Consider the following 23,524-nt stretch of genomic DNA (forward strand, 5'->3'; position numbering starts at 1 on the left):
TTTTTTTTATTACTTCTGTATTATTTTTTTCAGTGTACTATTGAGATCCCGTAAAATACTAGGCCCCTATAGGCTTTAACTTACATATCTACAATTTGCATATCATAGCATTTTAAATTTTTTTTTTTCAATTTCGCAGATGAATGTATTTCACTTAACATAAAAAAGCTATGCATGGGATATGACCCCCCCCCCCCCCCCCCCCCTTTTTTTTTAAATTTTTTTATCAGGGTTAAACATTGGTAAAGTTGAAAAGGGGTCAGAATTGTCTACCATGCCCGTCAGAATAAAAAGGTTCCGAATAAAAAAGCCAGTAGGTGGCGCTTACGTACCTCAACTTGATTGGTTGCTCAGATAGCTATGTTAATTTTCATCTATGTTAGAAGCATGCGCATTGACACATGGCGCGGGAAGCCATCTTGAATTTTCATAAATGAAAAATATCCTCAACCAAAGACACTGCAAATGCTGTAACAGATTAATCCTTGATACACCGTAAGTATAAAATACAAACAAATAATCCGCATTGAATTATTATAGTATACGAAGACCAATTTTCACAATACTCCATATTTCGAAACCATGCAACAAAGAATGTGTTCGATCTAGTCGGCGTCGGTGGTGTCCAGTGTCGGTGATGTAACCAGAACTCGTCTGTCCGTTACGTACCGTATGTTTGAACTACAATTATTCAAGCGGCAACTGGTTGTGCAATTATCCATGTGACCCAGGCATGTTCATCCATTACGCATGCTGTTTAGAAGAATTCATCGATAGCGTCTTCTACCTCCATCTTTGTTTGTCGTTAAGAGAAAATGCCTTTCGAACCAACCCCTCTTACTTCACCACGTGACTTTGTTTGTCATGTTTGAGGTTATCAAGGGGTGTATTTTAGAAAGAAACCCTATTGATTTCATATAACGCCGAATATAATATTTTCAAATGGTTTAATTGGGAAAATATTCATAAAACGTAATAACTTCTGTTAAAAGAAAGTAAAAATCTCGATTAAAAAAGATAATATGCAAAAGAATACCGGCCAGTTGTTAATTCTCCCTTCGGACAACATCGACAATTACTCTAGTCTTTGTTTGTTTATTCGTATCGTATTACTTTTGCTCTTTATATATACATGTACTTTGCGAGTTGGACGTTATAAACATACGATTTAAGTTTTAAACTTACAAATATATATATAATTTATACTTGTTGATTATAACCCGCGACATCGAAATTTTATTGAGTTGTTCATGCTTACCTCCCCTGGATCCGTGACTTATTAGAAGCTGGTGCGATTATTGCAATATTAAATGCCAGAAAACTCAGAATATAGATACTGATAATAAAATGAAGAATATTTTAAAGTGATGATGGAGGAAAAGGTTTAGAAGAGTGTATTTAATGGTAGTGGTGTAGGAAAATATTAGTTGTATTATTTTCCTGGAAGGATGAAAAGACCGATGATATATTAGATGAAATATTCTTTTTTTTTCTTGTAATTGCTTGAGAGACGAGTGTTGATTGAACTTTCTTATATATATATATATATATATATCTATTAAGACATTGTTACCTTATTAAGGGTTTAGCTATGTACCTTTTTACTATTTTAGACTTGTACAATAATATAACCTTTTCTGAAATGTCACTTTAACCAAGCCATATTCCCTTTATGAAATATGATTTTGCATATATGTTGTCTTTTTAATGAAAATTATAAGGAGTTTTACAAAAAATATGTAATCTTTAAAAAAAAACCAGGGACCTTCTGGTGAGCGGTGGGCCAATGATAGAAAATAATCAAAGAAAAGTCATAGCAAAAATTAAACCAATCATTGATGATGACTTTGTAAAGGAAATCAATCAGAAATTTCCTGAAGTGTTTATAAATCTTCAGCTTCATGTGTTTTTGTAATGATACCAAACAAAGTATCAAAAATATTAATAACAAGGGCAAAGACATTTAATAAATGTACCTGAGATGTATATAAATTTTCTACAAAAGGGCAATTCTGTAATTTTGAAAACTGATTACATAATAGATGGCCGAGTTCAAGTTTCTGATAATCAATTCTGATAGTGAAACCAATTCTCGTGAAATACTAAAAATGTTTAAAAAGAAGAATGCATTTGTTATATATAATGCATATATCATAAATTTACCTTTTTATGCATGTGTAAGAAAATTGGATTGCTTTTATGTGAAAAATGAGTACATTAATGTTTAATCATAATTCTAATAATAGTTATCCTTTGTATGTCTTTAATTGTATTATCTTGTTTTTCGATGATTTTTGGTTATTTTAATTTGTTGTTCTAAAAACATCTTCATTCATAGATTTTTATTGCATTGGTTGATATGTAATGTTAAATCTTGAATACATTGACAGTAAGGATTCAGGCACGGATCCAGGAATTTGAAAAGGGGGGGTCCAGTAATTTAGTTGTAATGCGAGCGCCATAGGCGCGAGCTGAATTTTTTTTTGGCGAAGGGTCTGGGGGACAAAATGTAATGATTATAGCAAATTTTGCAATCTTTCAAGGATAAGATAAGATCAGGACCCCCAGGACCCCCCCCCCCTGGATCCGCTAGTGGGATTTATTGTTGCATCTTTGATTGCTAAAACATGCAACAGCCGTATTTTGAACTGAAAATTATTATCTGGCATGAGTTGAAGAAAATAAAGGAAAGAAATTTTTTTTCTTTTGAAACTAAAACTACAAATTTAATAATTATCATAATGATAAATGTGTATTTGCCTAACCACACTAAAGATTTGTGTGTGGGAGTGTGGAAAAAATGTTTTGGAAATGTTGCATTTAAAAGCATTCGCTTGCAATATTTAAAAAAAAAAAGATTGTTTTGAAAAAGCACGACTGCCAAAAGAATTTGTTTCAGTTTGCCATCAAATGATCTCGTCAGGACAAAACCTGGATTTCTGTAGGTAGTACTAGGTACCTGTGTCAATGAGTTGAAAACTGCTTATTATTCCAGACCATCAGATCTTCTTTTTGTCATCTCTTTCAGTGCAGTCAATTTTGTACTTTTTTTTCATTGTTTCATAAGTTATTTAATAGAATTTTGATTTTGTTAACCCCTTTGTCTTGTTCATTATTTTTTTTTTTTTGTATCTTTAATGCAGAATTTTCCAGCGTGTTACTGACCACATACGAAAAGGAAAAGCAATCTAATATTTAGAATTTTGAAAATGGAAATAAAAACATCATTATCTCACAAGATGAATTTGTACGTTTTTGGGGTTTACGCATTTCTCTGCACTGCTGCATTGTGGATTGTAACAATATTGCCCCAGGGTTCAGCACCAGAATTCCCTTAAAAAAACAACACCATGGACATACCTTCATCAGGAGAGTATAATTAATGCAGTATATCACACTCTTTTAAGATAAGAATGCTGGAGATGTTGCAATAACTAAAGATGCAGGTAATGTCCTGTAAAAGATGTCATGTGGTGTTCTGCCATTTTCATTATACAACATCTCAATCCTCTCATTGAAACATAAGATACAGGTAAATTCTAGTTAGATATTCACAAATTGATATCAGAAATTATAACTGGACAGACATGGACTGGATAGAGTGAGAGAAAAAATAATTCAGATAAGTGTTAATTTCAGGCGAGCATGTAATATGATACACCTCACTGACAAGGGGTCCTGTCAGATTCCCATTGGATCTAGAGCTGAAACAAAAGGTTTTTGTTTGTAAGCAAATATTTAATAATATTACCAGATATAAACATGTCACGGAAACGTATCAAGATTAAAAATCATACGTTTATTAAATAGAAATTATGAGATGACTGTTTCCCTTTTGAGACGCCCCCTCCCCTTGTACATTAACCAGCTGAAACCAGTTTGATCCGGCTGCACAACTGGGCGCGAACTGGTTTTCTTGCGCATGCGCTATTCATGTAATTTGTCAGTATGTTTTACGCGCATGCGTAATTGTGTTATGCACCCTTGTCCATTTCGTGGCAAAAACACTTTTTCTGAAACAATACGGTAATGAAAATTATGTGTCCAGCAAGAAATCGTCAGTTACACAGCCCCGGTGTCATTCTTGAGACAGAGAACTAGTTTATTGACCCCGAACCAAATAACTCGCTGGTTGCAGTTATGCTGCACGTAAAAAAGTTCTATGCTTGCTGTTAAATAATATTCCACCGATGTTTTGAAAGTCATTGTCTCAGAAGTATGTTTGTTTGCAGCAGAAACGTAACTCGACCTCGGGACGAATGCACAGACAAATACCCGTACGAAATGGGCCCGGCAGGTACACTGCGTGTACAGTGTACCACGCGGCGTATTATAACAGCGGATGACCTAGATTTACTGGCGGAACGAACCGCTAGCGAGTCGATATGTGACTCATCAAATACAACGTACTGAGTACAGGTCTAGTCACACTAAATATAATTCGATCGATGTTTTCCGATTTCTTTGTTGCCTAGCTTGCACTGTACTCGTTTTGAAAACAAAATAAGTATAACATTTCCTATATAGTCATTTATGTGGTCGTATACTGTACTACCCCTTTTTTGTTTTGAACTGGTACAAGACGCAAATCATCTGCTCTTGTTAAACAACAGAACATTCTTTAGGAAATCTAGGACAACAACTACACGATTTCTGTTTCGACACCGATTTCGAAGGTCCGGCCTCTAAATTGTATGCGTTAGAGTGTGTCTACTGTATACCAATTTACAAAACAAAAAACAAAAAACTGTCGGATAATTACAACAAAACAAGAAATGAAAAAAATCGTACATCGCTCTCTGAGATATCAACAACTTGACTCGTACGGGATATTTACATACGTGTGACGAACATTGGATTTCGGAGACGCTATAATTCGGTTTTAAATTACTCATGTGAAATGAAAACACGTAAAATTTCGTTTGTCGAGATACTTATAAATCTCTGGTTTATCTTATAATCAAGATCTTCTTCTAAAATAAAAAAAAAATCCTATTATTATTCTCATACCAATAAATGAAGTAGTATGATAAAATGGTGATATATTTTCATTTCTTTGACACCCCGGAGTTATGACGTCACGACATTGATTGAAACGATGAGAAACTACACCCAATCAACTTAGATATTTTTAAACATTTGTAGAGATAGTAAAATCTGCATCAGTCGTCTGAACAAAAGTCATTATATTACGATAGCGTGGGTTAATTTTAAAAAATGCCCATCGAATTCAAACTTTCTTGCTGTAGCTGTGCTTTGGGTTGCTTTTCAGGTCTAATAGTTTCGATATCAATGTTAATTAGAAGAAAAAAAAGATTTTCTTTAGTCACGCAGGCGAAATGCTCCCTTTCTCGGAAAGGACGTAACATGTAATAACTTAGTTCTGTTTGTGCGCCATTTATGGACGGTAATTTTAGAGCTGGAAAGATAAGTAAGTTTGGATACGGCCTCATTCCTATGCTACGTGCTGTTAAGAGGCAACTTAACGTGAGAAACCCGTGTTATTTGAGATTTTGTTTTTGTGTCCTTTATTGGGAACAGGAAAGTGACCACCGCGGTAATCTACACGTATATCTGATGTACCATTGCAACATTTGGAATTAATTATCGTTGATTTCTCTTATCATTGCCAATTAAAATAGATATGTTTCAGAATACATTCGCTATACTTCTGCATAAACTAATATAAATGACATTATGACGTCATAAAGAAAATGAAAAGACGTAACATTTGATATTGTTATCGTAATAGTATAACTTGTGATAACAATAGTGTTATATATTAGATATGTTCCGATATTTCTCAATTTGTCAATGGCTAAAACTTGGTCACTTTGAGGTCAATAGTTTGTGATAATTTGTAGAGATCATAAATGTGCACCAGCTGATATTTCTATTTTAAGAAACACCGAGTCAATATTGCGTTTATGACGCCACCATTTTACCAACGAGCTTTATATCTAATATGAAAATCATGGACCTTTAATTCGGTTAATATAGTGTTATACCAACCTTGCAGAATCTTAAATATTAACCACAGGCGATTCTACCATGTCGGTATAACACAATATTGACTTCACCAAAGGTTCATAATTGATAAGTAATGACCGACGAAAAAAAGGGTCGTTTCCGTTGCAATTGCAAAGCAATTTAACCGCGTGACAAATCATAAATTATGGCAACTTATATTTGTTTTCCTTTTAACCGAGACAAATTGATAGCGCTTACTTTTTGGGCCCGGATCCAAGATTTTCGAAGGGGGGGGGGGGGGGGGGGGGGGGGGGGGGGGGGGGGGGGGTAGTAATATAGTGATAAATTATGCTCGCGCGCCTATGGCTCTTGCCGATTTTTTTTGGCGAGGGGGGCTCTAGGGCAGCACTCTGGTAGGGGGTTCCATGGAGGCGAAACCCCCCGGCGGAATATTAATATAGCAAATTTGCAATCATTCGGGATCGTTTTCTAGAGAGTAAGTTGCACGAATTCATCGACGCATTCAAAGTTATATCTGACCTGACTTTCATGTGCAAGAATAATATCGAAAGTTTGTAACTTGCACGTGTAGAGAAAGTTATTGACTTTTCGTTAATTCGCCATATTTATAAAGTCAACATGGACTAAAACAAAAATAAAATACTTTCAAAACTTTTTTTTTCGCTAACGGATCAGAAATCGGAGATCGCAGTGTGTTACGCGTGCGTGACCGTTTATATATATTAAGCTTCAACTTTCGACCATATTATTTTTTGATTTGATTAAAACATGTTTTATTTGCATCAATATATACAAAAGGATTGGGCAGAGGCTTTCAAACTTATATGAAGCCATTTCCCAATTATATATATGTTTTTAGATCTACCCACCAATGACAATCACAACATATCGGATCATCGCGAGCATACATTAGAGAAAATTAATTGTATTACTTTCTGTGAAATTAAGATATGAACAGCATCCATTTTCAATTTGTTTTCTTGTTTAGGCAGCCGCAGAGATATCCTCAAGAAATATGACAAAACCATCTTTCCCAGGCGCGGATCCAGGATTATCGAAGGGGGGGGGGGGGGGGGGGGGGATCCAGGATTATCGAAAGGGGGGGGGGGGGAGGTCCAGTAATTTAGTGATAATGCGAGCGCCGTAGGCCCGAGCCGAATTTTTTTTATTTGGGGGGGGGGGGGGGGGGGGTCTGCGAGGGTTCTGGGGTAGCCAAGGCATTTTTAAGGCTATAAAAAAATCCCTCCTCCGAAAAAGGGGGGACCCCCAGGAACACAACACACACACACACACACCCCGGATCCGCAAGTGCATTTTCGTGATGTTTACTGTCGCTTTTAACATGCTGTCGAAGCTAGGTCAATTCAGCGAGGCAGCATTATAAACTGAAATCCTTCCATGCGTGAGCACTGAGGGTCGAAGACAGTTCTGTGAATGAAAATGTCGCTTAGCCCTACCATTGTCTTTTTTTTTTAAATTCAAGTCATAGGTTGTCCAAAACTTTATTTTGAAGTAACATTTTTCCAGCGATGCGATCAGTCTGTTTTTTTAACCGATATACCCAATGACAATGTTTTCTTACCTGTTTCCCGCAGATTCTTGTGCTAAATGATTATGTATTTTTTAGATCGTGAGGTGGCAGAGATGTCAGCTACAGAAAAAGCAGTTTGCAGCCTGACTTTGCCGTATCCTTCTAATGTCGGTACGTATATATTGCATGTGTGGCTGTGTGTGTACGTTACAACCCTCGATCAATTTGCTGTATTCTCGCCCACGTTGCTTCGTTGCTTAGTCTGAGTTTCCTCTGGCTACCAAAACTAGAGGAATGTGCAGGTCGGGTGCACTACTTACTCGCGTACAATGTGCTGGTGTTTCATACCATTCGTAACCGCAATATATTTGCCGTTATTCGATTCATCGATGGTACACGTCTGATTGGTTCCATCGCTTGAGTACGGTAATCGTATGTATTGCCGATACCATCTCCAAATTTTCTAATTGATAACCTTGAAATGACACTATATTTTGATCTCATGCCTGGGTTTAACACTTAGTGGAAATATGCTTCTGGTAAAAGTTATCAGCTGGGCGTCTTTTGATGCTACTTGCCAGTCTTCTGGGTACAGTCCCTCGATGTCGACGTAGCAGGTTAGGTTTGGATATATTGTTCGTGTTATCGATATGTGTTTACATGTGTCTGCGTCTGTTATGTGCGGTAAGGTGTCGCGTACAGCACACGGTACATATCGCAGACAGCGTAATTTGAGTATCGCTGTCGATACACGTCACGTACCTGGCATATCACCCGGTTGTCGGTACTAGACTGTGATGGCGGTATGTATGGTGGCATTTTGTATGCGTGCGCTGATCCGGTACCGAGAGTAAATGTACAAAACTGAGTCTGCACAACTGTTTAAGTCTAATTGGCGCCGCCCCATTGCCGGACGTGACTTCAGATGGATTTGTGTATGTGTCGTATGGCTGCAGTAACGATACATAAATTATATACGTGTGTGTGTGTAGGAAAGTGTGTAAGTATGTCGTTATCGGCGCTATGGCGAGCGTCGCCTACTTTTCGGTATGTGTACTCTGTTTACGATGTTTAAATGGCAATGTTGAATTAACTTCTGTGCAGTGACCCTGGGTAGCGCTTACGTAATACCTCTCGTTGTCGGTAAATACACATGTAAATGTAGTTTGTGTGTGTGCGCGCCGTTACCAGTGGTTACCAGTGGTTACCGCCGTCGGTATGTATACACGTGTACACTGTACATGTATAACGCGACCACATGGACTGGTTGACAGTTATAGGCTCTAGCTTAATGGTTAACAGTTATTACTGTAATTGACCTCGATTTGTTATCAAAATTAATTGTCATATGTCATGCAGGGTCATGTAGACCGTGGCGGATTATATTGATTTTTATTAGACCGTGACGGATCAGCAGTTTCGAGCGCAGAACACCGATTCTTGGTTGGTAGTTCTGCCCGCCTGACTCCTGCTTGTTGCTACGCTTTCGTCCCGGTCTGTTGACTTAGTTTCTGCATGTTGTTGTCCGTTAGGTATTTACACGGGTAAATCGATATCTACCGTCTATCGTACGAACAAAGGCTTTGGGAATGGGAAACGACGAAACATTTGCGACATGAAGGAGAATATGTTGATCGTATTGTCTGTGCACGTGTACTCGATTTCCGCCCGTTCAAAGTGAAAAGCCATTCATCACGCAGTCCTGTTAACGTACGTAGTGCATTTATTGAAGAATATATGTAAGTCTCTGGCCCTGTGTAGGATAAAATGAAATCGTGAACTCCCGAAAAGATTCACTTCATATTGATGCAGTATATTTTGGTACTCCGGCGTAAAAAGGTTATCTCACGAAGTCTTCATTAAAACAGTCAATTTTACAATAATTCATTTTTGGTGGTAATCAGTCACAAGACTTGGTATACAGTGTAATATAGATGCGATGATGGTGGGCTATTCAAATCGTCCTAAGTCCGTTGTCCGCCCGCCGTCCGTCCGCGAACAATCCTTATTATGCTTATACAATCCTTATTCCCTACTTCTTGAGAAGTACGAAGGGGGGTATTTGAATATTTCTGAAACTTCACATGTAGGTTTTTGGTTCCATGCTTTATCCATTCAACTCAACTGATCAGGAAAACAAAATGGCCGATAGACAGCCATCTTTGATTTTGACAGTTGAGGTTTGTTATCACTATTTCTTGAGAACTCGAAGTACGTACTTGTCTATTTCTCAAACTTCACATGTATGTTCCCCTGGTTCCAAGTTGTGCCCATTTGATTTTGATTCTAACTGGGAATCAGAATTGCTGACAAGCAGCAATCTTGGATTTTAACAGTAGAGGTTTATCACTCATTCTTGAGAATTACCTGTAGTGAATGGTGGGAATCACTATAAATTTCATATTGGATCATCACCATTTCCTAAATGATCTTTTGATCGATCATTAACAGAAAGAGAAATATCTGCAAAAATATTAACCAAAATAGGGGAAAATGTTGTGGATATGTTTTAAGACATCTAGTGTTCAGTTATTGATCGTTAAAGTCGACTGTAAATCTTGAAAATTTCCACTTTATACTTAAACCATGATTGATTAGTCATAGTCAGAGGTAAAATGACTAATCATGAATTAAATCGATTAATTGGAACAACACTACCTGAAGGATATTTCTCAAACTTAACATGTAGGTTCCTCTTGGTCCCTAGCTAATTTTCCATTGAATTAGAGTGTGATCATTCAAACAAAATAGCCCTCAGATTTTTGTCGGTTGAAGTTTTCATTTTTAAGATTTTACTAAGGTTATATAGACATAACCAGATAAGCAATCTTGACTTTAGGAGTCCTTCCTTGAAAATAGTAAAAAAAAAACTTCAGTGTAGGCATGAAAGTGAAGTCTGCATTGATATACAAGAAGAAATCATTTATAAAGTCAATTTGGAACAAGTAAATTAGATAAGATCTAACTCTCAGGAGAAGTGATATTTCTTTGTGGTAAAACTGGAATTTGGAGAAATTTCCTGTAGAATTTGTTAAGATTGTTCAGTTCATACATTGTTTAGATTAACCTTATATTGAAGTGAAGTACTGTAAATGTTGTCGCTATTTTCTTATAATATGTTGATTATTTTTCAATTTGAGATTTTTTTGCTGTTGTAAAAAATTTCTTGTTGTTTTGTTACCTTATGTTTAAGACATGTTGGGTGAATTATCAAATATGTCTTCAATGCATTATTTAATGTGCTTGCTATTCTATGCAAAAAGTTTGATAAATTTTGGGGGAAAATGCATCCACATAGAGGTTACACAACAAGTGGTTGTTTGTGTCGCCTACACTTGGATGTTGGAAAGGCAGCACATAGCTATAGGCATTGCTTTTCCGACAAGGACGCCGGTTTGATTTCTGCATTTTGGGGTTAAAAATCAATGTTAAGGATTTGCGTTTATATAAGAGCTCTTGAATTTGCATATTAAGCTGTTTCTGACAAACTGAGCTAGAGCAACCAAACTTGGATTTCAGGTGTACGATGTATTGTGGAATGTATACCTGAATGCATTACACTCTATACTAACATTTCTACAATTTTTGAGTAAAAACTCTAGTTTCTAGAAAATCAATTTCATTTGTTTTCAGATATATCCTTGAGTACCCATGTAAAATGCTTATGATATTCATTGACAACGTGTAATTCTTGTTGTATATGGTATTTCTTTCAGTTGAGTTAAGTCATTATTCAAATGTTAAAAAAATAAGGCTTTAGTGTTTTTTGCAATTTTTGAAATATGAATAAGAAGAGTTCTAAGAAATTAAGAAATGCCATATACAACAACCACGAGTTCGTGTGACCTGTTCCTACCACAGAAAAGCTATTCCAAGACTGCCCCTCCCCCTCCCCCTTGTGTTTTTGTTAGATATCATTTGGGGAGTAAGGATATGACCTTTAGTGAAATGTCGCTAATTCATACGCAAAATTTACAATTTTAGAATAATGTCGAAAGACTGAATTTATTACAAATCATAAACAAGTATTTAAATATGTTGTGTTTATTATCATCAAAGCATTAAATTGATAGAAATATATGTAAAAAAAAAAATTATCACAAAAACAATTGTGAATTATTTTCTGTGTGCTATATCCTTTCCGTGATCATGTGGGGTCACATGTCAGCCAATCAAAATACAAAGAGCTACATAATTAAAAGAAGTCTTAGTCAATGTTCACCGTGTCTTCTAATCAATATGCACTTACAGTGTGTTTTAAAATATAAACTGTATGTTATTCAGAAGTTTGAATTATTGGTGGGATAACGATTGAAAATTCTGGAAGTGTTTGTAAATCACCGTCTTTGCATATTTTTGTAATGTTTCCAAACTTGTGAAACCAATAAGTAGTCGATCTGATATTTTACAGATATAATAATTGGTCATTTACAAGCTTTTAAGGAATTTGAATATGTTAACCTATGCTTTGCTGTGTTCAGGATTGAAAATATTGATAACAATGGCTAAAATAATTAAGTCCTCCAAACAAAGTGGGGGACTTACTGTGGTTACTCCGTTTCTTCCTATTATTATATATATATATATAATAATTATTAATTCACTCCGAACAAAGTCCGGGAGACTTGTTGTTATTGTTCCGTTTCTTACTTATTTTTCTTCCTTTTATTTCTCTTTATTATTCTTTCTGCACATTCTTGTCTGGGGCATATCTCTGTTACTACTTATATGCAATTTTTACCAAACTTTGCATTATCAGTATGATGTGTAGTTGTGAACCTTGTTCTTTTTTCCCCGAGGACGACCATCCAGGATGGCTGCCATGGCCTCTGATTGGTTAAAATCATATCCAGTAATATTTCCTGTTCTATTTGATGGATCGCAATGAAAGTTACTCTATAGATTGATAATGGGACCTCTCGTTTTTAACAAAAAATATCCTACGTTGGAAATAGCTGCCAAATGGAGGCTTCTTATTGGTCTCGATCTATATTTACAAAACTAGGTCACTGACCTTCCATCTAGATTCATTAGGGAGAGGGGACAAAAGCTATAATTTGCCAAATTGTCTGGTTTTATTTGCCTTTTGAAAATTATGTTAAGAAAATATGCAGTGTACAATTTGTTTTTGTATCTTCAATATACCACATACCTGAATTCTAGTACCAAGTCACTCCACTTAGTTATGATGTTAACTGGCTATACCATATCAAATAAAAGAACACATCTGTCTGTTCTGTAATATGAACTTTATTTCTGTTGTAGGAAAGAGTACAAACTGTGTGACTAGCACCATGCCAGTGTCTGAGGATATGGATTCTTCCAAGCCAACAAGTACCAGTGACTGTAATGGTGGAACTAACGGGGTCAGCAAAGGCATCAGTCTCAACCTTGCACAGACACTGGTCAACCTTAAAGCTCTCAATGGGCAAGCAAAGTTTAGTAAAGAGGAAAAGAATGTCACAAACAAAGAGGAAGACATCGTCATACTGGATCACAGTCCAACATCAGATGCTACCCCCGTTACCCCTAAAACAGCTGCGTCTGGCTCTTCTTCGTCTCCAAGTCTCTTCCCTGCCTCACTGCTTCCCAAGCCTCCTGTCTCTGTGACTGAAGGGGTGCGACAGGCAACCAGTACTGTATATGAACACTCTAAAGCTAATAAATTTGAAATTAATGAAAGAGTACGGAGCTCTTTTAAAGATATTATGTCGAAAATTCAAGAAAATACTCCAAGTTTACAGAATCTTCTAGCTAAAACCAAAGATTTAGACACACGAGAAAGGAAGGAGGAGAGGGAAAGACTTGAGCGTGAACAACAAGCTGCCAAGGCTATGTCAACCATGGGCAAAGGAAGTGGAGATAATGTGTTTGAAAACTTAAAGGGATTAAACTGTGATACTGACCTTGGAGAGGAGAAACCTGTTCATAAAAATGGTATGTGCAACCTATTTGTAATAAATTGCAAATTATCATTTACCTGTCAATTTTTTCGCTGTCTATTCCTGAGGAGTTTGATGTGGATACCATCAATTTCTACTCACACTCTTAGGTATTTCTATTTTGTGATTTAAAAAAAAAATCTTTAAAATGAGTCATTGAAAGTTAAATATATAAGGAAAAGTTAGATCTCATTTGAACTTAAGGCTCTGTGTTAAAAATTAAAAAAAAACTTAGAAAATAAAGAAAATAGAAACAAAATATATATAATGCATTTTTCATAAGTAATCAAGAATCATGCTGGTAAATTTACCAAATTTCGTTTTAAATAGATAGATCTGTGTTGTTAAATATTTTTCTTAAATTTATGCATTGAAGAATGATGGTACTAAAAGGTTCTTGTATATAGGAAGCATATATATTAGGCCTAAAAAACCAATACATGTGTTTCCACTTGCAAGTCAGAAAAATATAGGGTAGTTAGGTGGGGAAATAGTTTTTACTATTGAAGGGTAAAGGAATCTTGACTTTATAGAAATTCCTTGAAAAAGGCCTAGAAACTTAAGGGTAGACACACAAAAAATAAAAAATAAAAGAAAGGTAGAGTTGGCGGAAACACAAGTATTTATTTATCTAGGTCTAAAATATGATCTGACTTATGGAACTTGTAGATTTACCAATGTATTCTACGTGCACGTGTTGTGTCATGCTTTGATAATACATATCAATATTATGCGAGTGTTACATTTATATTTTATGTTTCAGTTGAAGTTGTTGTTGGTTCCACTGCACCAAGTATAAAACCGTTGACATCTAGTATTAGTAATTCAAAGGACCAGGATGTGATTTTATTGGATGATCTGGATGAAGATGTAAAAACTAAAAATGTAGAATCCTCATCTGAGGAGAATAAAGAGGTAGTGAAAACGGACCTAACTGAGGTGGCTCAAACCATACAAGACTGTGATAATTCAACCAATGTGCAATCATCTATCAGGGATTCTTCCAAGTCTCCCATTTGTATTGATATTGACAATTCGTCTGAGAATGAGGCACCTAAAATAACTGAAAGCAGTAGCACACTCAAGGCAGAGGAAGAGCTACTCAAGTTAGACAAGGAGGACCCTTCTGATAAAAAGGATGAAGAAGAGATGGGTACGAACGAAGAGGAAGAACGGCTTCTGGCATCTGATTCTGATGATGATAAAGTCAAGGAAGTCATCTCGGAGGAAAAAGAAGAAAATCAAGAGTTTACAAAAGAGACTGAAAATATGGAGACAGATGGAAAGGTGAAAGAGGATGATTCTCTAGTGATAGAAACAAAACAGGAAGACAGCAATAATTGTGATGGGAAAGTTAGTAAGGAAGATGTGAAAGAAAAAAGTGTGACAATACAGACAAAAGATGACACTGAAAAGATAGTAAAAGACCATAAATCAGATGTTGATTCAACAGAGAAAGAAAACACAATTCTCGTAAAAGAGGAGGCTGGCAAAGATGAAGTGAAGAAGGAGGTGAAGATGGATGTAGATGAGGACAATAATAGTCAGTCTAGTTCCTCTAGTAGTGACTCCAGTTCTTCAAAGAGCAGTCAAGATGATATCAAAGTCAAGAAGGAAGTCAAGGCCGAAGTTAAATCTGAAGACAGTGATACTTCAGCTACTGAATCCTCAGATCGTAAAAGGCCAGCGGACAACTCAAATTTATCGGCTCAACCTAAACGCTCTCGACTTGACATGGTAATAGGCAAACTTGGTTCTGCAATCGGCATCCAGCCAGATACTCTGAAAGATGAACCTGATGAGGAAATGTCTGACATTGAAGAGTCTCATGAGAGTGAAGTGACAGAATCTGTCAAGTCGGAAGACACCACCTCTTCAGTCACAGAGGATGAAGATGACAGCCAAGACTCGCCCAAAAAGAAGGCAAAAGTGAAAAAACATAGGATACGACTGACAGAATCTGTAAGTTAGTGACACTGGTTAAAGAGTTTGGGGAAAAACTGAAGGCAGCAAATACCATACTTCAAAGCATCTAATGGAAAATTTCACTGTCAAAGCTCGGTGATATAACATTCAATTTCAATTTCTTTATTAACTCTGGGCCATATTATATATAACACAATCGTAATATACGTGAACAACAACAATACAAAATACAAAGTGGAGAACAAGTTAAGAATCTACATATAGCCTGGATCTTATTTAATGGCTTGGAAAATAAATTTGCATGGTATGATTTAATTCACTGACATATGTTACACTCAATAACTTATACATAAAACTCTGTACTTAATATCAAATCATGTACTATTGTTTACATATAAAACGATATGATAACAATATATATTTAAAGCTATATATTTATTCAATTAGAATACTGAGATCTAACGACCTGATACATATCTGATAAGACGGAACATGCCAATTTATTGTAATGATGACACATACTTTGATATTTCAGGAGTTGGACCAGATTGTGCGCACAAAGGTGAAGATGTATATGAAAGTAGAAAGGGATGAAAGATATAAAGAAATGCAGGAAAAGGTTGAGGAGCTTACGCAGAATGTGGATTTCTGGAAGTCCAACTATCGTGAACTGGAACGCCAAGTCCTGAATGTCACAATTCTGCAACAGAAACATGAAAAGAGAAAGGCTAAAACTGCAGCTCTCAGGGTAAGTAAATCAAGCACAAAAATACAAAGCAATATATTATATCAGCAGATAATACTCTCTAAACTTGGTATTCAGTAACTCCATTATCTCCTTATAAAGGGAGATAACAAAATTTGATTGTCCAATTGTCTCCCTTCTTTCACACAATGTTTTCAGTTTCTTTTCATTTTTTTCAGGAATTAAGTACGAAGAATGTTGCTGTACAAGTTGATGAAAACAAGGTAAATTTTTATTATAATTCGAGCTGAAACTGAATTAGAAAAAAATAAAATCTTTAATGTTATTCGATCAAGGTATTGTGACAATGGAGTTCTCATTTGTTTGTCTTAAGAGATTCTAATCAGATGATCAAGTAGGCTCTTTAAATTCTGTTGGCTTCAAATCAAGCTTTATTTAATAGTTTTGGAATCCTTTCATATTTAAATGTTAAGTTTTGTTATCCTTAGACTTTGAATAGGTATTGGAAACCTGTTTAAACTGAATGTATACGATGGAATTTAAGAGTTGCTTGTTGGAATAAAAGACTGTTATTTCAAAATTAATCAGAATCATAGTACATTTAAACAGAATATAAAAAAAGTTTCTTCCCGAGTTACAAGAAAATCTGGCTCATTTACAGTTTTCACTACAAATAAACCCATAACAACACAAGATTGATTTTATCCACTCAGTTTCATTTTCAGTTTAGATAATGTGATCTTTGTTTTTGTTAAAGTTAAGTGATAGTTAGTTAGAAGGAAATATCATACTATTCATAGCATTTTATGCAGTTTATTCTTTGTGTTTGTCATGTTTTCTCTTTCATTAATAAGGTCCAACCATATGGTTGTTCATTATGATATATTTTTAGTACAATTTTTCAGAGTACTATGTAAATGCAGTATATATTTTATATTTTTACTGGCCTTGAAAGATAATCTTCTAGCCCTGAACAAAAAATGCAAGTTCCAAAGTCCCAGAAATTATTCATCAGTCTTAACTGAAATCAAAGGGAGACAATAATTAATCATAGGTTTTAATGAATGACTTTTTGCAACATTTGGAAAATTTGTTACAAGGAGACATAGAAAAGGTATTACACACTCAGTGTTATATGACCACTTCTATTAAGGTCTCATATTTGCTGTTAAATAGTTATAAAGACTTTCAAACAAACACACGTAAGTGTAAATGTCGTAATTAATGTACTTTAACATTTATAGACAAACCATATGAACCAACTAGGCCAACAGACCACACCCACCAAGGGTAACCAAACATCTAAGACTCCTACAAAGACTGGAGGATTCCAGCCCATGCTTGTAAAAAGCCCAACCTCAGGGGTAGCCACACCCATCTTGGCGCCACCCCACACAAGTGTCGTACTCTCCAATAACACTGTGCCTCCTAAACTTACACCTATGACAGTCACAAAGGTAAGTGAAATTACTACTCACACCAGGCTGGTAGAATTATATCTTGATACAGATTGAATACAATTGCCAAGATTTTTTGCAGTATTTTCTGAATCTATGGTATAAAGATTTGAAGTTGTTTTTGTTGAACTTAACTATTCATAAGGGAAATGTTTGAACTTGATGTTTGAATCTATGATGATGCATATTTTGATTTTTCTTATTGTAGTTGACACAGAGTTCAGTGACCTCAGGATCTCCTTGTATCATCCAAAGCCTTGCTACAACTACTGCTATGGCTAGCAATGCCCTGCCCAAGGCTGTGCTACCAGCGCCTATTGACCGCTCTGTAAAAACCCTTCTAGACAACAAACGTATGGTAATGCCAGCTACCAAGCTAATGGGGGCCAATCCTCCAGTTTCCGGACTTATTCCTGTCTTGGTAACAACCAGCCAGCCCAATATGCTGACACGTCCCCCATTGTTAGCCAAGCCCAGCAATACTTTGACCATTTCTGCACCAGGCCAAAGTCGACCTGGTGATGTGGTGGACTTGACTGGAGAGGAGGATACAGGTATGAAGAGATATACAACACCTGCTGCCTCGACCAACCTGGTAACAGGTGGTGTTACTCAGGGTATCCCAGTAGCGTCCGTCCACCAAGGAGGAATTGTCCCTCAGCAGATTCTCCGCCCAACTATCCCCTCTCAAACACATGGAGTCGCCAGTAACTCAGGGATCCTTCTCAGCACTCCGGCTGGCACACAAATAATGCGTAACCCTCAGCAAACGTTTCAGTTAGTGTTCAACTCTACATCCCCTGCAATACGTCCAGGAAGTCTGCTCACAGTTATGCAGGGCCCTGGTGGAAATAACCAGATTATTCGGCCAATCATGACCACAACTTCAGGCCAGCCTCCTCAACTCCGTGCTGCTGCTACCATACAACCACCAATACAACGGCCTAACTTGTCGTCAAAGAACGTCGCATCTTCAAATGTCAAGATTATGACCCGTCCTCCACCACCCCTACAAGTTGCCCCTCCATCACTCCAGGTTGTTCCACCTGGTAACTCTGCACCCCAACTGGTGAGTCTACCAAACTATTATATACAGCAGGGTACAGTAGAACGATCTGAACCTCTAAATACTGATTTACTGTTGTGTACCCGACACTTAGTGTACATGTTGTGAAATCACATATACAAACGGCGGTACCAATGACAAAATGTTACGTTTCTGGAGTTGTTTTGGATTGCAGTGCCCTACTGTTCCATATATATGGAATTTCAATGGTAACTGGATAGCAAATAAGAGAAACATCAATTGTGTATACAGTATATACCTGGTAGAATGTATTTGAAGTACATTTGTTAAATTCAATTATTGTAGTGATATTGAGACTGAATTTGCTGTCAGAAAATGCCTTCTCTGTTTACCTTATACTGATTGTCAGCTGAATGGATCTTGAAAAATGGTATTTTCTTTACATTTCAGAAAGCTCCTGAACCTCACCACCCTGCTCCCCTCCCTGCAGCCTCTGCTGACCAGGTCAAGCCTGGCCAGAAGCCACTGCCCCCCAAACCTACACTCAAGATCTCAAGAGTCAGCCAAGGTACTAAACAGCTGGAGGTGTCTAATATTGTGGCGATGCAAGTTACTGCATCACATTAAACTGTTTGTGTATACTTTATTTTGTGGTTTGGAGCTTTCGAATTATTACATTGGTATAAACATATGTGGTTAACCTTTGCAACAAATATAAAGCAATACTACATATTACATCATTCATTGTACTTATATTTGTGGTTCCATAGCAACCATGATTTGTATATAATTTCCAATTCAATTTCTAATATCCAATATATATATATATATATATATGAAGACAAAAAATTGTATTTGTACTTTACAATTCTTCCCATTTTTTGTTTGTGAAAAATTGTGAAACTGCTGATGATTGCTACTTATAGTAATTCATTAATTTCATGAATATTACCGGTACTTATTATAACATCTTTGAAGGTGTGGGTTGTTTGACACAAACTCACTGACCACTTCTCTGTACAATTGAAACATCACAAAGGAAACTGATTTGTTGAAAATACAATTACCAGGTGAAGACCACAAACACAGCCTCTGCAGTTTGCTTTGAAAAAAGAACATTCGAAAACTTTTATGGGCAAATGCATCGGTAAACCCAAAGGAAATCTCTAACCCTTCCATAAAATATACCTTGTTTGTTGTAGGTATTGTGTTGTCATGGAACATGACGCTGAACCAGACTCCGCATGCTGAAGTGGCCTCCTACCAATTGTTTGCTTATCAAGAAGGCAGCACACAACCTACCACAGCTCTATGGAAAAAGGTGTGTGTAAAATTATGATAGAACAGAATGATAAAGCAAAATAAGTTTCAGAGAAGCAAAACTTCTTGAGCTTATGAAAGTGTAATTCAAAACCTCCCAACAGTTTAATATGTTGAATGAGTTGAATAAACTTGTCAAGAAACTCAAAATTCATAATCTTAATCTGAAATTCATCTGATCTGTATGGAAATGCATTAATTTACACTATCAAGAGGCAGAATGATAAAAATGATTGATTTACACTTGTTATAGGTTGGAGATGTGAAAGCCCTACCGCTTCCGATGGCTTGCACTCTTACACAGTTCCAGGAGGGTAACCGATATCACTTTGCTGTGAGGGCAGTGGATGTCCACAATCGAGTAGGACCTTTCAGTGAACCTAACACCATTCACCTCACATCCAAAAAGGATTAATACTATGCATCTGTGGTGTCTGCTTTAGAAACTGTACAAGAACAATATTGGACCTAAAACAACAACACAAGAAATATTGGAAGTATTACCACTGACAATTAGAATACAGGACAACATATTAGTACTGATGCTATTGAGCAAACAGGACACAAATTTTCATATTTTATGGACATAGGAAGCGTTTATATTGCTCAAAGTGTCAGTCAGCTTTTATGAAAGATGCTAATTTAAATGTACAAAGACAGTCTTGCCTTTCAGCTAATATCCTCTTTTAGGTTTACTCACAAGCAAACAAAGTGTTTTCACAAGTAACTTTATTAGCTGCTATACCTAATAATTTTAAGATTCCATCACTGCCAGACATGCCATTCAGCTATCCGTCTATGCAGAGATTTTATAGGGGACTTGTCACAGAAAATGGACTTTTGGTAAGGCAGTAGTTTAAAATACTCTAAGAATGACATATTCTTGCATGACCAACACTAACAAATCTCAGGAGTTCCAATATTTTACCTCAGGTTTTTATGGTGATATTGGAGAATGGAATTGAGCAGTTTGTAAAGGACATGGTTCATATTTACAAAGACACTTTCATAGAGGCTCTAGTGAAGTTTTCATTAGAGCTGACACCTGGACTACCTACCTGGACAGACTGAACCTACAGGACAACCTACCTGTACACAGATGACAGACTGGACCTGGATTACCTACCTGTACACAGATGGCAGACTGAACCTACAGGACTACCTACCTGTACACAGATAACAGACTGAACCTGCACGACTACCTACCTGTACACAGATGACAGACTGAACCTGCACGACTACCTACCTGTACACAGATGGCAGACTGAACCTACAGGACTACCTACCTGTACACAGATGACAGACTGAACCTGCACGACTACCTACCTGTACACAGATGACAGACTGAACCTGCAGGACTACCTACCTTTACACAGATGACCGACTGGACCTGGATTACCTACCTGTACACAGATGACAGACTGGACCTGGATTACCTACCTGTACACAGATGACAGACTGAACCTGGATTACCTACCTGTACACAGATGACAGACTGAACCTGGATTACCTACCTGTACACAGATGACAGACTGAACCTGGATTACCTACCTGTACACAGATGACAGACTGAACCTGGATTACCTACCTGTACACAGATGACAGACTGAACTAGGATTACCTACCTGTACACAGATGACAGACTGAACCTGGATTACCTATCTGTACACAGATGACAGACTGAACCAGGATTACCTACCTGTACACAGATGACAGACTGAACCTGGATTACCTACCTGTACACAGATGACAGACTGAACTAGGATTACCTACCTGTACACAGATGACAGACTGAACTAGGATTACCTACCTGTACACAGATGACAGACTGAACCTGGATTACCTATCTGTACACTGATGACAGACTGAACCTGGATTACCTACCTGTACACAGATGACAGACTGGACCAGGATTACCTACCTGTACACAGATGACAGACTGGACCAGGATTACATACCTGTACACAGATGACAGACTGGACCTGGATTACCTACCTGTACACAGATGACAGACTGAACTAGGACTACCTACCTGTACACAGATGACAGACTGAACCAGGACTACCTACCTGTACACAGATGACAGACTGAACCTGATTACCTACCTGTACACAGATGACAGACTGGACCAGGATTACCTACCTGTACACAGATGACAGACTGAACCTACAGGACTACCTACCTGTACACAGATGACAGACTGGACCTGGATTACCTACCTGTACACAGATGACAGACTGAACCTACAGGACTACCTACCTGTACACAGATGACAGACTGGACCAGGATTACCTACCTGTACACAGATGACAGACTGGACCAGGATTACATACCTGTACACAGATGACAGACTGGACCTGGATTACCTACCTGTACACAGATGACAGACTGAACCAGGACTACCTACCTGTACACAGATGACAGACTGGACCAGGATTACCTACCTGTACACAGATGACAGACTGAACTAGGATTACCTACCTGTACACAGATGACAGACTGAACTAGGACTACCTACCTGTACACAGATGACAGACTGGACCAGGATTACCTACCTGTACACAGATGACAGACTGGACCAGGATTACATACCTGTACACAGATGACAGACTGGACCTGGATTACCTACCTGTACACAGATGACAGACTGAACTAGGACTACCTACCTGTACACAGATGACAGACTGAACCTACAGGATTACCTACCTGTACACAGATGACAGACTGGACCAGGATTACCTACCTGTACACAGTTGACAGACTGAACCTACAGGACTACCTACCTGTACACAGATTTGAGCCTTTAACCAGACCATTGCTATCAAAATAGTGAACATTTGCATGATTCCGATTAGTTATTTTGTATTCCTGGTTTAGAAGAAAATTTGCTGGGACAGTTGGGTTGATCAGGTAAATTGTTAATGATAAATTACACTTGTCAACAACTGAAATTATATAATAGCTGCTTAATAAGGGTATTGTGAGACTATGATACTGTGTTTACTATAGAGTTTGGCAGTGTTAGTATGATCTATTTATTGGACATGAATGTATACCGTATGTCGACATTTGTGAGGAGAACAGATGTATATACATGTGTGAAGTTGGTAGTAGACTATTTATAAACATGTACATAACTTTTGGACCAGATATTCTATTATAACTCGGAATATGAATTGACAGTATGGGAGTATGACAAAGTAAATCATGTCACTTCTTATTTTAATAGAGTGTAAGGGCATTTCTTTGTTCCTAAATAATGTATATATATTATATTTTATTGTATATACTTATTCTCAATTTTTTCGTTTTTTAATGTGTCCAAAATTAAATTTTCCAGAAATGGCTTACATGTTATTTTACTGTTTGTACATTGAAAAACATTAAAATAATTATTTAGATGACTTAATTTTGCATTGTTTGGTTGAAGTTTGTACAGTTACTGGAAAGTATGTTTCAGAAGATTTTCCCATTCCCCTTAAATTGATAGCAGCAAGCCAAACATTAGCATCGTATTATAAAACACATGGAAATGTTACAAACATGTATATATTAGCCGTTCTGGGCAGAGTGAATTCAATGTCATTTCCTGGTGGAATGAGGCTCCTTTCGGGCAGAGTGGCA

The 23,524-nt window shown here is 37.0% G+C and overlaps 1 protein-coding gene across 2 annotated transcripts; it reads left to right on the forward strand.

Moving 5' to 3' along the window:
- The first annotated feature begins 241 nt into the window (after positions 1 to 241).
- LOC117333317 (activating transcription factor 7-interacting protein 1-like) lies at positions 242 to 23,309 on the forward strand. Of its 2 annotated transcripts, XM_033892561.1 has the most exons (11): positions 242 to 495; positions 7,619 to 7,693; positions 12,788 to 13,459; positions 14,228 to 15,426; positions 15,926 to 16,138; positions 16,315 to 16,359; positions 17,341 to 17,553; positions 17,762 to 18,622; positions 19,031 to 19,148; positions 19,783 to 19,901; positions 20,154 to 23,309. In XM_033892561.1, exons 2-11 carry the CDS (start codon positions 7,636 to 7,638, stop codon positions 20,313 to 20,315), a joined length of 3,660 nt encoding a protein of 1,219 aa, XP_033748452.1. In that variant the 5' UTR covers positions 242 to 495; positions 7,619 to 7,635; the 3' UTR covers positions 20,316 to 23,309. The 2 variants fall into 2 exon arrangements, with proteins under 2 accessions (XP_033748452.1, XP_033748462.1); XM_033892571.1 differs by lacking the exons at positions 242 to 495; positions 7,619 to 7,693 and adding an exon at positions 9,071 to 9,232.
- Positions 23,310 to 23,524: the final 215 nt, after the last annotated feature.

This window comes from Pecten maximus, chromosome 1 (assembly GCF_902652985.1).
Source record: "Pecten maximus chromosome 1, xPecMax1.1, whole genome shotgun sequence".
Taxonomy (NCBI): domain Eukaryota; kingdom Metazoa; phylum Mollusca; class Bivalvia; order Pectinida; family Pectinidae; genus Pecten; species Pecten maximus.

Excerpts from the sequence above, each read along its gene's own strand:
- LOC117333317 (XM_033892561.1), top strand. The coding sequence starts at position 7,636 with ATGTCAGCTACAGAAAAAGCAGTTTGCAGCCTGACTTTGCCGTATCCT. Across the intron at positions 15,427-15,925 it reads GGATACGACTGACAGAATCT|GAGTTGGACCAGATTGTGCG; the intron begins GTAAGTTAGTGA and ends TTGATATTTCAG. Across the intron at positions 16,360-17,340 it reads TACAAGTTGATGAAAACAAG|ACAAACCATATGAACCAACT; the intron begins GTAAATTTTTAT and ends TAACATTTATAG.